The sequence below is a fragment of the Pavona decussata genome, unplaced genomic scaffold (assembly GCF_977016875.1).
Source record: "Pavona decussata unplaced genomic scaffold, jaPavDecu1.1 SCAFFOLD_135, whole genome shotgun sequence".
Classification (NCBI taxonomy): domain Eukaryota; kingdom Metazoa; phylum Cnidaria; class Anthozoa; order Scleractinia; family Agariciidae; genus Pavona; species Pavona decussata.
Genome location: NW_028145548.1, coordinates 965,388 through 980,975, shown reverse-complemented (window position 1 = coordinate 980,975; position 15,588 = coordinate 965,388). Strand labels below are relative to the sequence as shown.

Sequence of the window (15,588 nt, the reverse complement as noted above, 5' to 3'; positions counted from 1 at the left end):
TTTGTAGCGCTATCTCTACTTGAGCAAATTAGCCTTTACAGTCGTGCAAATTGTAGCAGAGAATTATATTCTGATGATGCAATTGATGAACCTCAATCCACAGCCCGTGGTTGATTGCCTGTTTTTTAACAAGTCTTTAAATATTGGCTCAAAACATTAGTTAAATTGAACCGTCTTAACAATTGACCCAACAAACGTCGAACGTGTTATTATTTCAAATTTTTTATATTTCAGTAAGGACAACAAAATGGGTTTCAGAGCAGTTTGATAAAACATTTGACGCTCTCCGATTGACCTCGTGGTAGTTGTCTATTTGCCTGAAATTTTTGGTTGTCTAAAACTGGATTAAAGTCGTTTTGCAAAATTTTCCGTCGTAAGATTCATTTCCGTTCAAAAACTGTCACCGTTAAATTATTCTATTTCTTCCTGACGAAGCACTTGCGGAAGCAAACATTTTAACATTCCGGGCTTGTCAGCCTTTAAGTCTAATTACCTAAACTATACTAAACTTTCCAAATGTCTCGAAGAAATCTTATAACAAAAACAACGGGAAGGGAGGAATCAGTCATTCTCTTAGGATTCTCTCCACAGACTCAAAAGTTAGAACCACTTTGTACAGCGTAGGAAGAAACAGCACCAGCAAGTACTGCTCATGACCATTTGAATGGTTACACATAAAGATTTTATCAACAGAATCTTACGTTAGGATCTCTCATACGTTAGGATCCCCTCACAAATCATCATAAACAGCATCACAAGAACATACTTACATACTGCTCCATAGCTTTCGTTTCCTTTCGTTTCCATAGCTTTCGTTTCGGTCCATTTTTTCGTCCATAAACTCAAAACTTGGAACCAGCTTGTACAGCAGAATAAATAGCACTACAGGAAAGTACTGCTCAGTAACTTTTAGCTCAATGGTCACACTTTGGGATTTCATCCACAGACTCAAAAGTTAGAATCATCTTGTACATCATAATAAAACACAGGCTGAAAGTTTAACTCACTCTTGACAACTTGATCCTTAAAGGATATTTATTTAACAAATAAATGATTTTATGCGCCTTATCAGTGCATCTGTTCTGTGGTTTCCGTTCGGGTGTTAGTAAGGAGATACTCTAGCTAATCACCCTACATAAGGCTCGGTTAGTCCATCATTTGTCCTCTTTGGTCTAGATCATACAACAGTGAACTAAGGCGCATATCCAAGGGAAATTCGTCACTTCAGTTAAGTATTTTTAGACGTTTTTAACATCCCCACTTGAGGATATGGCCTTCTCTAATGTCACATCGCGTACACCAAGGGTGCTCATTCTAGGCCATTCATTTGTACAAAGACATAAGCAGTTTATTACCATACAGGCTCGTCATAACAATGACTTCGCCCTGGATTTCAAAGTATCCGATGTGTGTACAGTTTGTATGCTGGGTATTGGTGGTCGCACGGTGGACAAAATGGTCCGACTAGACCTCCCCACTATTAGGGATATGGCTCCAGATATAGTTATTCTCGAGCTCGGTTCGAATGACTTGTGTGATACAACAAGCGATGCTGAGACCACGGGACTAGCAATAGAGGCGTTTGTGGAACTATTGTACCACCAATGTAGTGTTCGTTACATCATGGTGCGTGAAGTAATTCCGCGATCAAATCAACCCTTTCCCTATTACAACGACAAAGTGGATAGCTTAAACCGCTATTTAGTGAAGGCTCTTGCCAACGCCCCATTTGCAGGAGTTTGGCGTCACCGCGGGCTTTACCATCCTACTACCAACATTTATCTTCCTGATGGGATCCATTTAAATGATTCCGGGAACAAAGCCCTTTATCGCAGTTACCGAGGGGCAATCCTGGCGGCCTTGCGAGGCCAATGACTTACTTTGCTAGCTAACATATATAGAGAAAGTACTTCATTATCGCTTTTGTCCTTTGTACTATATCAGTTGCCCCATCAATGGGAATTTTGTTGACGCATCATGAGGGAACATGCGCTCGCCTGCATTTCACACCTCGGAAATACCTTTCATTTTATACAATTTTCTAATCCGAGAAAGGATTGTTGCGGACACTGTGGTTTTCGTTTATCTGCAACTCCAAACCAACCATTTTGGGATTAGCTTCCCTTCTACAAGACAAAAGTCACTTAGAGATTTTACGAGTACAGGAGAGGCGATTGCCCATCTTTACTCCCTATACGTTTGGGATGGCACTTCTGTATGTTTACGGTCGTTATTTGCCTTGTATATTAGGCACTAGTTGTATGGAACAGGACTCACCTGTTTCTTTCGACCACCTTTTATGTTAAAGGCTCCGCGGTATACTACTACCATGATCCTCGCGGCCAGAGATACATCTCCGTGCCATTCATGTATAATACCGCTGTGTACTTTGTACACCTGCTGTCTCTATTTGGGCAGTAGTTTTGTTCTGAGCCTGTTTGCAAGTGAGTTGCCACACCCATGTATTAATCTCATTCAGGGAGCAGACATATAATGTCACACAACCTCGTTAGTATGCAACCAGTAACCTGAAGCGCATTTTCCCTTACGGTGTAAGATCTTGGGCTGCGAGCCCTTCTCCATTAAAACCCAGTAAGTATAAATTACTTCATGTAGACTACGTAATCTTACTAATGCAGAATGCCGCCACGTAAACGGCCTGTCCCAACCCAGGGACCAACAGGCGGAGTGCCGAAGCGCAGGCGGGAAGATCGCCCAGCCGCTCCCGGACCCTCCAATACAGCTCGCCTAACGCCAGACCTTATAGAGACAATAACCCAGAGTGTCGCTACAGCGGTGAAGAACGCACTGCAGACCATGGAAAACCAACCAGCCTCCTCAAGCCCTCCAGTACAGTTCATTCCGGATCCCCCGGCACCACCGGGGCAGCCATCCGCGTCTGCTCAAAGCGATGTCCAGGAGTTAGTGCAAGCCTTAACCTCAGAAGTCATTCAGTCCTTAGCAAATGGCGGAGTACAGACAGAAGAACGCCCTGTCGCTAGTGGACAAATTCACACGCCTTTCTCACGGCGTGGATCAGGCCCCCACACCGATACCACCCGAGCTACAGCCGGCGAATTGGGTCCTACACTAACCAAGTTGTTCGAGGCTAGCTTGAGTCCATCATCAGTGAGCACGTACCGGCGTCCATGGACACTGTTTAAAGAATTTGAGCGAATTCGATTTAATAATCACCATTTAAGCCTTCCCATACAATCCGACACATTAGTTCTTTTTATCGCTCATCTGTATCAGCTTAATTACTCCCCATTCACGGTTCTGACATATCTGTCGGCCATCGGTTACGTCCATCGTTTGGCCAATTTGCCAGACCCTTCAAAATCAGAACAAGTCCAATTAATGTTACGAGGTTACTCCAACCTTAAACCAGCAGGCACCGATTCACGGTTACCAATCACCTTACCGTTGTTAGAACGCATCTTACAAGCTTTGGATGTTACGCAATCCTCGCACTTTCAGCAGAAATTAGCCAAAGCTATGTGTTCATTGGCCTTTTTTGCCGCCTTACGTGTTGGAGAAATTACTATTCGCCCGGGTCAGGCACTTCGTAATGTCATTCATTTTCATCAGATCTCTTTTATGAAGGACCACCGCGACACCTTGACGGCCATCAAATTATCACTAGTTAATTACAAACACAGTGACCCCTCGCGACCCGCAGATATTCTTGTTTACCGCGATAAACCTGTCTGCCCCGTCTTTCACTTACTCGAATTTTTAGCTATTCGATCGAGGCACCGCGGCTGGCCCATTATTCAGTTGGCCTGATAACACTCCCGTGCATAGGGCTTATTTCACTCGCGTCTTAAAGGATGCACTCCGTTTCTGTGATTTAGATCTCACCAGATACAAAACACATAGCTTTCGCATAGGCGCGGCTTCATGGGCCGCAGCAAAAGGCATGTCTGACACCCAAATCAGGCTTTTTGGTAGATGGAAATCGACCGCCTTTTTGCGGTATATCCGGATGCCACATATCGGCCCTTCCGTTACGACGTGAGTCTGCCCATTTGGTAGATTTTCTCCGATATCTACACTAATTCCTCTTTTAGACCATTTCTCCGAATAGTTCCCCGTGGTGTACGCAGGGGCTACACACCGTAAGGACCTGTTCGGTGTTATAAATACTTATTTCTTACATTCCCAGTGCATTTTACAGTAGCGCTAGGCGAACAAACAGTTCCTTCGGGCGTACGCAGGGGCTACGCACCTTATGGAACTGTTTGGCGTGACAGATAATTGTTACATACATAGGCTCTCTCTTTTACACGAACAGTTCCTCCTAGTGTACGCAGGGGCTACACAACTTCTGGCACTGTCCGCCGTTTAGATGATCGTTACATTTATAGACCGTCCTGACTTTGCTATACTATACCACTTAACGCTTCACATATCTAGGTAACTATCGTGTAGCTGCATTTGCAGGGGCGATACAGCATTTCCACTATTAAACAACATAAAATTTTCCAGTTGCCTTGGTTTTGGGTGGGGGCGTTCTAATCCACTCTTTCATCGTGCTAGGTCGGTGGCGGGTATCCCCTCACCTTTGCTGGGTACAGTTTTATTTAGAGTTATTGTTCTCTCATTATGTCATATTTTGCTAACAATAAACGGCCACGTGTGTGGCCAAAATATGCCAAACGGTGTCGTGTCATCTTCCATCCCAGCAAACGGAGCAAAACCAAGGCAATGGTTACAAAGATCAAGGTTTTGATAATGTGTCTAACGCAAAGGCGCATAAAGGATATTTATTTAACAAATAAATGATTTTATGCGCCTTATCAGTGCATCTGTTCTGTGGCTTCCGTTCGGGTGTTAGTAAGGAGATACTCTAGTTCATCACCCTACATAAGGCTCGGTTAGTCCATCATTTGTCCTCTTTGGCCTAGATCATACAACAGTGAACTAAGGCGCATATCCAAGGGAAATTCGTCACTTCCCTCCCTCCCTAGCTCCCTTAAAAGCCACAGAATTTATAAGCATGGTTAGGTCGGTGGCGGGTATCCCCTCACCTTTGCTGGGTACAGTTTTATTTAGAGTTATTGTTCTCTCATTATGTCATATTTTGCTAACAATAAACGGCCACGTGTGTGACCAAAATATGCCAAACGGTGTCGTGTCATCTTCCATCCCAGCAAACGGAGCAAAACCAAGGCAATGGTTACAAAGATCAAGGTTTTGATAATGTGTCTAACGCAAAGGCGCATAAGTATCCATTTAAACCGCATCACCGTGAAAGTCATCATTTCTGCTCGGACGAACAGAATACAAAAGAGTCCGTTCTACCGGAACATACTTATGATTTACTAAACACTGATGTAAATTTAAGCGTTTTATTTGGCCTAGAGGCGATCGCGAATACGTATTCTAATTAATTTCGAGATCCACTGACCACTGCTCTAAATTTTCAAGGCTTTGACTAGCTGCTTGCATCGGCTTGATCCCATTTTCGGTTATTTTGCTACTCGAAGTAAATCGGACAAAGTTTTTGTGTTTGCAAAGTTTTTAGAGAAAATTTAAATAGATTTGGAACGTTTAGTATTAACAGTCGCGGACATTTGACCATCATATCAGTCAGTGTGAGCCACGTCATGGACGCGAAAATTTTCTCGCACAGATTTCAACGTAGTACCCTGCGATATCGATTGCGGCATAACAACTGTCTTGCGTTGGAGAGAAAGAAGTTGCTATTCCTTTACTTCGGCGTGAAATTCAAATCGATTCGATGAACGGAAAGCCGATTCGGTACGCAATGAAGTTATCTCCAGTTATTACTCCTCGCGGCAGTCTGCGTTTCGCGGCGTTGTTGCTGATGAGTTGCGCCATTCTTGCTCACATCTTTGCTATGCCTGAAACTCTGGACGGACAGCGTCGAGAAGATCAAGGCTTGAACGGAGTTTCTGCTGATGGCACTGAAACTGGTGAACTGAAACATTCCTTGCTGTACCGTGAACGAAGGGCATCTAAGACCAATACGACCCCTAGACGTCAAAACTTTGAAAAACGATTGAAAGCTGTGGAAGAAAGGTGCGTTGTGATTTTGTAGTTACGTATGTTAATTTAAATGTTCGAGATAAGCATCTCATGCACGGAATGGACCTAATGGATCTACCCACACGAAGAACAATTAAATAAATGTTAGTGCTTCCATGTACTTATTCTAATTCTACCAATTTAATTTACCTAGACCCTACTTTTAAGGGCACAGGTAAAAAGACTTCTTTTAGATCTTAAAACTGGGAGAGGCAAAAGTTGAAATTCGATAGAAGAAAATCCTAAAATGTTCCCTCGAAAACCTGTAATAAGTAAGTGAAGTCTAAAAATTTAAAGCTTATCGGTTTAGCTTACATGTGTTTGTTTGTATTTATCGCTAAGTCGTTTTGAGCGATTAAATTAGCCTTATACATGACTGCTCAATCACGGTTTTTTTATGTGAAATGCTTCACTTTAGGATTTCATCCACAGAATGCCGGATTAGTTATAACATCTTTTAAAGCATAATAGGCAACACCACACTAAGAAAGTATTGCCAAATAGCTTTTCTTTGAAGGGCTGCACTCGAGCGTTTTATCCACAGACTCAAAAGTTAGAACCACCTTGTACAGCATAATAAACAGCACCATAGGAAAGCACTGCGCAGTAGCTTTCATTTCAATGGTCAAACATTAGGATTTTATCCACAAACTCAAAAGTTAGAATCATCTTATGCAGCATAATAAAAAGCTCCAGAGAAAAGGCATTGTGCAGTAGTTTTCATTTTAATTGACACAGTTTATATATACTTGAGGATTTCACCCACAAACTCAAAACTTAGAACCATCTTGTACAGCAGAATAAACAGCACCACAGGAAAGTACTGTTCAGTTAAGCTTTCATTTGATTGGTGACACTTGAGGATTTTGTCCATAAGCTCAAAGCTTAGAACCACCTTGGGCAGCATAATAAACAGCTTCACAGGAAAGTATTGTGCAGTAGCTTTCATTCAAAGTGCCACTTTATTTAGCTTTAGCAGTTCATCCACAGACTCAAAAGAAAAGTACTGTTCAGTAGCTTTCATTTGAATGGTCACTTTTCAGGATTTCGTCCACAAACCCAAGAGCTGCAACTACCTTATAAAGAAAAATAAACAGTACCACAGGAATATACTGCTCAATAGCTTTCATTTCTTTGAATGGCCACACTTTACGATTTTGTCCACAAACTAAAATCTTAGAACTGACTTGTACAGCAGAATGAACAACACCACAGGAAAGTACTGTGTAGTAGGTTTCATTTGAATGGTCACACCTTAGGATTTCGTGCACAAACTCAAAACTTAGAACTACATTGTACAGCATAATAAACATCACCACAGGAAAGTACTGCTCAGTAGCTTTCATTTGAATGGTCACACTTAAAGTTTTCATCCACATACTCAAAACGTACAACCATCTTTCACAAAAAAATAAACAACTCCACAGGAAAGTACTAGTTAAGTTGGCAGCTTTCATTTGAATGGTCACAGTTTAGGATTCTGTCCACATTCAAAATCAAAATAAGAACCACCTTGTACAGCATGACATTAGCTGCACGAGTACCACAGGAAAGTACTGTACAGTAGCTTTCATTTAAAATAACACACATACACCAACTATACTAACTACAGTGAAACTAACTGCAAAGCAAGTAAATTCATTTAAAGTTAAGCTGTACCTCAAAATACCAACAATGTGAGCTACAATAAGTTCACAAATCCAGCACCAGTTACTGTTACTTCAAAAAGTAAACAATCTATATTGAGTTTAGTAAAACTTCTACAACTTCACCAGCATTATTTAGAACTGAGCTAAAGTAACTACACCAGCCACAATACAACAGCATCTGAGGAGAAACCAGCTACACAAACTATAGTTAAACTACAACATCTAGTTAGACTACTGATTGAAAATATACCAACTACACCAACACTAGTCACATGAGCTTCTCCAGTCCAGAATCCTACAGTATCACTATAACAACAACACCAGCTATATTAGCCAACCTGCCAACTTCAATAACCACACCATCCGCACCAGCTATACCAACTATAGCAACTTCAGCAGCTACTTTAACTACGAAAAGTATATGAACTTAACGAAGTCCACATTTCACGTAGATTACCTTTTAGTGGATTAGAAATACTTTTACTGCATCATAATTGGAACCAGAATGGAGTAACTTTTTCATTAACCCTTCTTGCTTAAAAGCAATTTTGGGTAACATAATTATAAGGAACATTAATCATTGCACAGTCAGAGTTACTGCTTTCTTGGTAGGATATTTCATTTGAATAGTTTCATTTTAGTATTAATTCACAGACTTCAAAAATTAAAACACCTAGCATGAATCTAGTTCCCCATCTACATTAACTACGTTAAGTAACAAGTACACAAATTCAACAACTACTGTAACAGCATTGAGTAACAAGTACACAACTTCACCAACTAAAGTAACTACATTAAGGAACAAGTACACAACTTCACCAATACAATAAGAACACTGAGTAACAACTACACAACTTCATGAACTACAATAACTACATTGAGAAACAAATACACAACTCCACAAACTACAGTAACTACATTGAGTAACAAAACTACACAACGTCACCAACTATACAGTAATATAACTACATTAAATAACAACTACACAACTTTACCAGCTAAAGTAACTACATTGGGTAACAAGTACAACTAAAAACAACTACACAGAGTAAAACCTACACAACTTCGTCAAAAACAATAACTACAGTGAGTAACAAGGATACTGAACTTCACCAACTACAGTAAGTACATTGAGTAACAAATAACCAACTTCACCAACTACAATAAGTCCTTTGAGTAACAAGTACAAAACGCCACCAACTACAGTAACTACATTGAGTAAAAGCTACACAAGTTCACGAAATACAGTAACTACACTGAGTAACATTGGTACACAACTTCACCAACTGCAGTAACTACATTGAGTAACAACTACACAACTTCACCAACTACAATAACCACGTTAAGTAACAACTACACATTTTCACAAACTACAGTAACAGCTACACACGGTTCACCAACTACATTAAATACATTGGATAACAAGTACACAACTTCACCAACTACAGCAACTACATTGAGTAAACAACTACACAACTTCACCAACTACAGTAACTACACTGAGTAACCAGTACACACCTTCACCAACTACAGTAACTACATTGAGTAACATGCAAGTACGCAACTTCATCAACTACAGTAACTACACTTAGTTACAACTACACAACTTCGCCAACTACAGTAACTACATTGAGTAACAAGTACACAATTTCATCAACTACAGCAACTACACTGAGTAACAAGTACACACCTTCACCAACTACAGTAACTACATTGAGTAACATGCAAGTACGCAACTTCACCAACTACAGTAACTACACTTAGTTACAACTACACAACTTCGCCAACTACAGTAACTACATTGAGTAACAAGTACACAATTTCATCAACTACAGCAACTACACTGAGTAACAAGTACACAACTTCACCAACTAGAGCAACTACATTGAGTAACAATTACTCAACTTATCTCACTACAGTGACTACCCTGTTTATCAAGTACACAACTTAACCAACAACAGTAACTACACTCTACCATGCATATGTCGTTATTAATGAATGGTCACGTTTTATTAGGACTATTAGCTGGTGCATTTTTTTTATCATAAATGATATAATGGTCTTAATTCAGTATTCATGTACAAGACGTCTAAAGGTTGTTCTACATTACTTGAATTAAGGGCTTCCCTTTGTTACAAATGGCAGAGGCGGATCCTTAAAATGCAGAAAGAGGTTTCGAAAAAATTTTGGCGAGAGCGCAACCCCACCCCCCTTCCCCAAATGAAAAATTCACATTTTTGTAGATTCTGCTTTACAGCATTCTGGAAGCATTTCAGACCAAAAGTTAAGGCTTCGGAAGACAGAATTTTTTTTCTTTTTTTTTTTTTTAAACGATTGATTGTTTAATGTTTTAAACCCCTAGGTTTAACATTCACTATTGATGTAATCCTCCTTTTCCACTGATTCATGATTCTTTCTACAGGCTTAATACCTTGCTGCGTCTGCTACCAAGATCAAGTGACTCTTTGTACGCATCTCTTTTTGGCTACATTCTAGGTTAGTGTGCTAAAGGCAAACATCAACTTCAAAATAAAGAAACAAAACATATGATATCATTTCGGTATAAAGATTGCGCCTCATGATTATGAAGATAGAGATGGATTTGTTTGTTTATGCTGCAAGGTATTACTTTTTGGGAACACCCCAAATAAGAGAAAACTATTAGACAACAAATAGAAATTTTACATCTTTAAATATCCCAACTAGTATTTAGCCGGCTAGCTGATTATTTAAAGGCCCATGTTCACCCAAGAGACATTGCGCGCCGAGCTGAATTTCGCACAGTCGAAAATCAGAAAATTACCAGTGAGCGCTAAATAGCGAAAGTAATCCAATTCATCGCGCTCATTTCCTGGAATATCACTATTTTTCGTGTCACTAAGCTTTGTATAATATCCTCTCGCTTTATTTATGTGGATATTTTCAAGAACAGTCTTCGTGTGGAAAGGAAAATTGGAAAATCGTCGGTCGCTTCTAAGTAACATCTCGCCGTTGACAATGTGGTTGTACAATTGTTATTCCAAAGGAATGTATTTGTCTCGCTTTTATTCTGAAACAAAGAAGCGGGAGGATTTGTTGTCTCCATGCATGCATCTGTTGTAGCGATGTTCCTGATTTCTACGGATGTCTGACCTTAGCACGTAAGTTTTTTAGCTCCATTCGATTTTATTCTCCCGATTCATGTAAACAGCGTTGCGAAGAGACGTAATAAACTGTATGGTTTTCTAGGTGGCGTTCCTTCGTTTTTTCTTATCGGCACAGGCAAATAAATTAAAATACTCATTTGCTTAGTAAGCTGCAGATTCATTCGTAGCATCGTTGCTTTATCATCAAAGGTAGAAATAATCTCATGATAGTAAGATAGACCGGATCGGCGCAGCCCGCTATAATTTTGAAAGCGATATTAACTGAGCTAACGAGTCCAGCACTGTTAATTTCATTTCATGTCAGCTTTTATAATAATCGAAAGGACACTTTAAGATTACTGTCTAACTTATACAACAATAGAATGAAAATCTTCGGACAAAATTTTTTAATATTGAGGGCTGCCGGCTCTAACTGTTCGACTGTTTCGCCGCGTCGCTCAAAGGAATGAATGCAGAAAAACGAACCAAACCTCGAATTTCGTTCGCCGAGAATTCTACACAAAGAACTCGAGCGCTTTGGAGAGTACATATTTCTTATAGGTATAGAAATTAAAATAAATCGGAGCGACTGAAACGAAATCAACCAGTCCGATTTGCGTGGTCTGATTTATTTTGAATGCGCCAGGACTTTCATCCCAGCGGGAATATTCTGGTAAACCAATCAGATCGCAAGACTAAACAATAGAAGCGCTTTTAAACAATAACAAACGGCCGCAAAGCCGAATGGGTGAAACTGGGCACAGTCACCTTTGTGACCGCGCTGACCTGGACACTAGTTTTGTCAATTTTGAAAAACGTCCACCTCCAACCGAAATCAAAAGTACGCGTCGAACGAGCTAGAAATCCGCTTCAATCTTCGCAGTGTTTTATTGGATTTTCAATCTTTTACAGGAAACCTGTTTCTGTAGTATGCTTTTGCTCATCCTATGGTATTATTTTATCATATTTGGTTAAAAACAGTATGGATCGCGTCTCCAACGGAACATGAAAAGAAGAGGTGGGAAACGTGAAGGCGCCGGGCGAAAGAAGTCGCCTGCGTTAACCAATATAACGAGAGAAATCAATCAAAAACACTGGAGAACAAATCTCCATTATGTATATTTGGAAAATCGCATTTTCTCAACCTGGCGAAAGGTTCGTGCGGAGGGAATCTTCGTAAACGATTCGAGCTTCGCGTCATATATAGCTGCTTGGTTTGGAGCTCAGACGAAGACAAGCTTCGGTACATAGTCGATTATCTCCTCGACAAGGAAAGCCTCGCTTAGAACCTTGTTTTCTACGGGTCGAGCAAGCGTTCTTGTAAAGACATGGGTTTGGTTCCTAAATTTAGATAACGGAGAAGTTGTAGAAACGAAATTATAAACGCAAAATATATGCCGATTGAAAGCAGAAATAAAGCTTACCGGTAGTTTCGCTACAAAGTCGTTTCGCTACACTGCAGTTCAGGCGATTTGCTACGTTTTTAAAATTGACATATTCTCTAATATTTAAACTCAATTTGCTTCTTATGCAAACACTGTGAAACGTAGAAACAGCTACGATAATTTTTCACTCGACCGGATACCGAAATAAACAATTAAATGATTCTTCGACTTCACAGGTATTTGTTGACGTTTGGCTTTCCCTGGACAAGTCCATCAGTAAATTTTCCATGGTATCAAGAAAATGAGTCTTCTAATATGACATTAGGTCTATAATCACCATAATAATTTTGACTGGCAAACACTTCAACTCCACAAGGTTTGTTTAGATTTTTTCAAAGGATGCGCTTCTCAGCGCGAGACTTGCGGATGAAGTGTGATATATGCAAACCAGCTAAGAAATGATATCTAATGCGCATGTGCACCAAGTGAGTGTGTCCCTTTAAATAGATTGGGCCTAGATTTGAACACAGGACTACTCTAAAACGAATTGATCCAAGTGCATAGACAAGCAAAAAGCACTAGCAACAGAAAGGAGGACTTAAACTCCGGCCCGGGTCTCACTAACCATTAGCGCACAGCACCTTGCAGTTAGAAGTGCGTAGTTTTTTCTAAAATTGGCAGCGATAGTGATTTAAAACGTTGTACCGGGCATAAGTTACGGTTAATAAATGTCCATTTTCAGGTTAGTTTCTTTCTTGTGTCACTTTGGTTTGCAGCTTGTGGCAATAAAAAATTATGGAAACTGAGTATAAAATGCTTTTGTTGTTCTCAAAGGACAACATGGCCAAAATGGCGCAAAGGATAGAAGGGGACCACCCGGGCCTCCTGGAAAACCTGGACCAAAAGGAGAAACTGGCATGGCAGGAAAAACTGGACTGACTGGTGCAAAAGGTAAGCAAAGTCGAGCTAAAGGAATATCTCGGTTTTCACGTGACGTCAACAAATTCTACAATTCAAAACTGGGAGGCCTACAAAATTTTTACCTTTATTCAAGGAAAGATTACCTAAAAATATGTCCGTTCACAATTTCTTAGCTCGATGTCGTGCTTCCTTTTGAAAATAGAACAGTTTCAATTTCCGAGTTTACATCGTGCGTGACATAAGGAGGACGGCCGTGACAGAGCTTTTCCGTATCTTAAAAATGACTCTTCGGGTGATTTTCAGCATTCTAAACAATTTATTAAGTTTGAGGAGAAATATTAATCTAAACATTCGAAAATTTACAAGGGCAAACAAACCTCTTTTCTGGCAAAAGTGAACTCCAGATTTTTTTTCGTATTTCCGGCCGACATGTTTGTGCCCCTCAGAGGGACACAAACATGGCGTCTCCATACTAAGCTCTACAAATTTATGTGGAACATTTTTTCAAATAACTCGAGTACGGAATGCCGCACAGACCTGACACTTGGACAGATGCCTTATTTATTTATCCTCTATACCATGTCAATTTCTTGACTTCATTCATGGAATGGTTTCGATTTTTTTTTTCTTTCATGGTGTGACAGTGAAAACCGAGAATAGACACTAAGCACCCTGATTAAAGTTATTTAGTAGTCAGAGCTCGTAGCCCGCCGAAAAGCAGTTTCATCGAGATTTCACTTTTGCTTTGCGTCCAGTTGGCCAAGAAAATACGCTCTTTGTTTTCATTGGTCACTGAAAGGTTATGTTTGCAATCTTTCTTGCTTCATTCTCTTGCTGTGCGGGGGAAATCAATTGGCGCGAGTTTAAAACAACTCCTTTTCTTCATAGCCATGTTTCGTTTTATTGCAGGAGAACCGGGAAAGCCTGGCACCAACAAGCCATTCCCAGGCCCTCCTGGTCCTAAAGGAGACCAGGGAGCTGTTGGTAAGACTGGTGCCCAGGGACCTCAGGGAGCAAAAGGAGAAAAGGGAAAAGATGGAGCTGGGGAGTCTGGGGTGAAGTATGTTCGGTGGGGAAGGACCACATGTCCTAGCGGTGCTCAGATAGTTTATAAAGGTAATGGAGTTAACGAATTGTTATAATTTGGCAACGTAATAAGATTTCTTTGTTACATTAAGCTGTTTAAAAACGGTTCACGAATCTATTAACCTAACTTGGCTTCCGCCCACATCCGCGTGTCGCCGGATCTTTTAACTTTTTCAGCCATCGATGGTATACTTACGTTTTTAGTACATTTTCCTCAAACCTCCTTGTTATAAAGGTAAAGCTGCTGTGATTACATTTTTCCATGACTCTAAACAAGATTAAAACATATACTTTAAAACTGCGCGCTTTAAGAGACATATCATGGTTTTTTCACTAATTTTACTTAGGTATGATGGGTGGAGCACATTACACTAATCCTGGTGGCGGAGCAAACTACCTTTGTCTTCCTCCCAACCCAAAGTATGACAAGTACAAAGATGGACATCAATACGCGGGATACATGTACGGCACTGAGTATGAAGTCCCTCAGTACAGTGGCGTTCCTTTTAAGAGAAATATCCACGATCATGAAGCCCCCTGCGTTGTCTGTTTCGTCAAGTCACGTGGTTCAATGCTGATGATGCCCGCACGGAATGACTGTCCATCTGGATGGACCGAGGAGTATCATGGGTACCTGATGACTGAGTATTACGCCCACAAGCATTCAAGCGACTTCGTCTGTATTGATGGTGACCCGGAGTATGTTCCCGGTACTCACGCCAACAAGAATGGCGCCTTGCTGTACCCCGTGGAAGGCGTATGCGGATCACTTCCGTGTCTTCCATACGTTGCAGGTCGAGAGTTGACATGCGCTGTGTGCACCAAGTGACGGGAACACCCAAGGTTTTTAAATTATGTCTGACAACCTAACGACCGAAAAACAGCAGTGATTTAAAAATAGACTGTCTTAACTTTGTCTTAACTTAGCAAAGAAGAAAACTCGTTAGTTGTAAGATCTCGATGTAATAATCAATGTAGCCCAGTAACAACAATAAATGTCAAATCAGATCACTGATAAACGTTCCTTTTCTTTTCTTTCTGTCAGTCTTCTCCCAAACACCTTTCGCCATCACCACCAGGCAATCTTTCAGAAAGCACAGTGCATCACATTCATTGATCATGCGCACTCCTGTGAGCGGTATTATTTAGTGAGTTTACAGCTGAAAGTCGTGACTATTGTAACATGCACGAGAAATGACGACGACACTTTTTCTGTTCCAAGACCGATTCATTTCACTGTCTTTTGTCGGTTATTTTTCTTTCTTTCTTTTTTTTTTTTTTTTTTTTTGTTTTTTTTGGCCAAATTAGTTTGCCATCTGAGACACTCTCCAAACTTTTTCCCAGTCCCGATTTAGAAGGTATATTTGA

The 15,588-nt window shown here is 40.4% G+C and overlaps 1 protein-coding gene across 1 annotated transcript; it reads left to right on the top strand.

Annotated features, from left to right (window-relative positions):
* Nucleotides 1–5,568: 5,568 nt before the first annotated feature.
* LOC146467537 (uncharacterized) lies at nucleotides 5,569–15,233 on the top strand. Its single transcript, XM_085125834.1, has 5 exons — nucleotides 5,569–6,048; nucleotides 10,126–10,199; nucleotides 13,048–13,164; nucleotides 14,044–14,250; nucleotides 14,568–15,233. The coding sequence occupies exons 1-5, from the start codon at nucleotides 5,747–5,749 to the stop codon at nucleotides 15,047–15,049; spliced, it is 1,182 nt and encodes a 393-aa protein (XP_084981960.1). The 5' UTR covers nucleotides 5,569–5,746; the 3' UTR covers nucleotides 15,050–15,233.
* Nucleotides 15,234–15,588: the final 355 nt, after the last annotated feature.

Excerpts from the sequence above, each read along its gene's own strand:
- LOC146467537 (XM_085125834.1), top strand. The coding sequence starts at position 5,747 with ATGAACGGAAAGCCGATTCGGTACGCAATGAAGTTATCTCCAGTTATT. Across the intron at positions 6,049-10,125 it reads TTGAAAGCTGTGGAAGAAAG|GCTTAATACCTTGCTGCGTC; the intron begins GTGCGTTGTGAT and ends TTCTTTCTACAG. Across the intron at positions 13,165-14,043 it reads TGGACTGACTGGTGCAAAAG|GAGAACCGGGAAAGCCTGGC; the intron begins GTAAGCAAAGTC and ends GTTTTATTGCAG.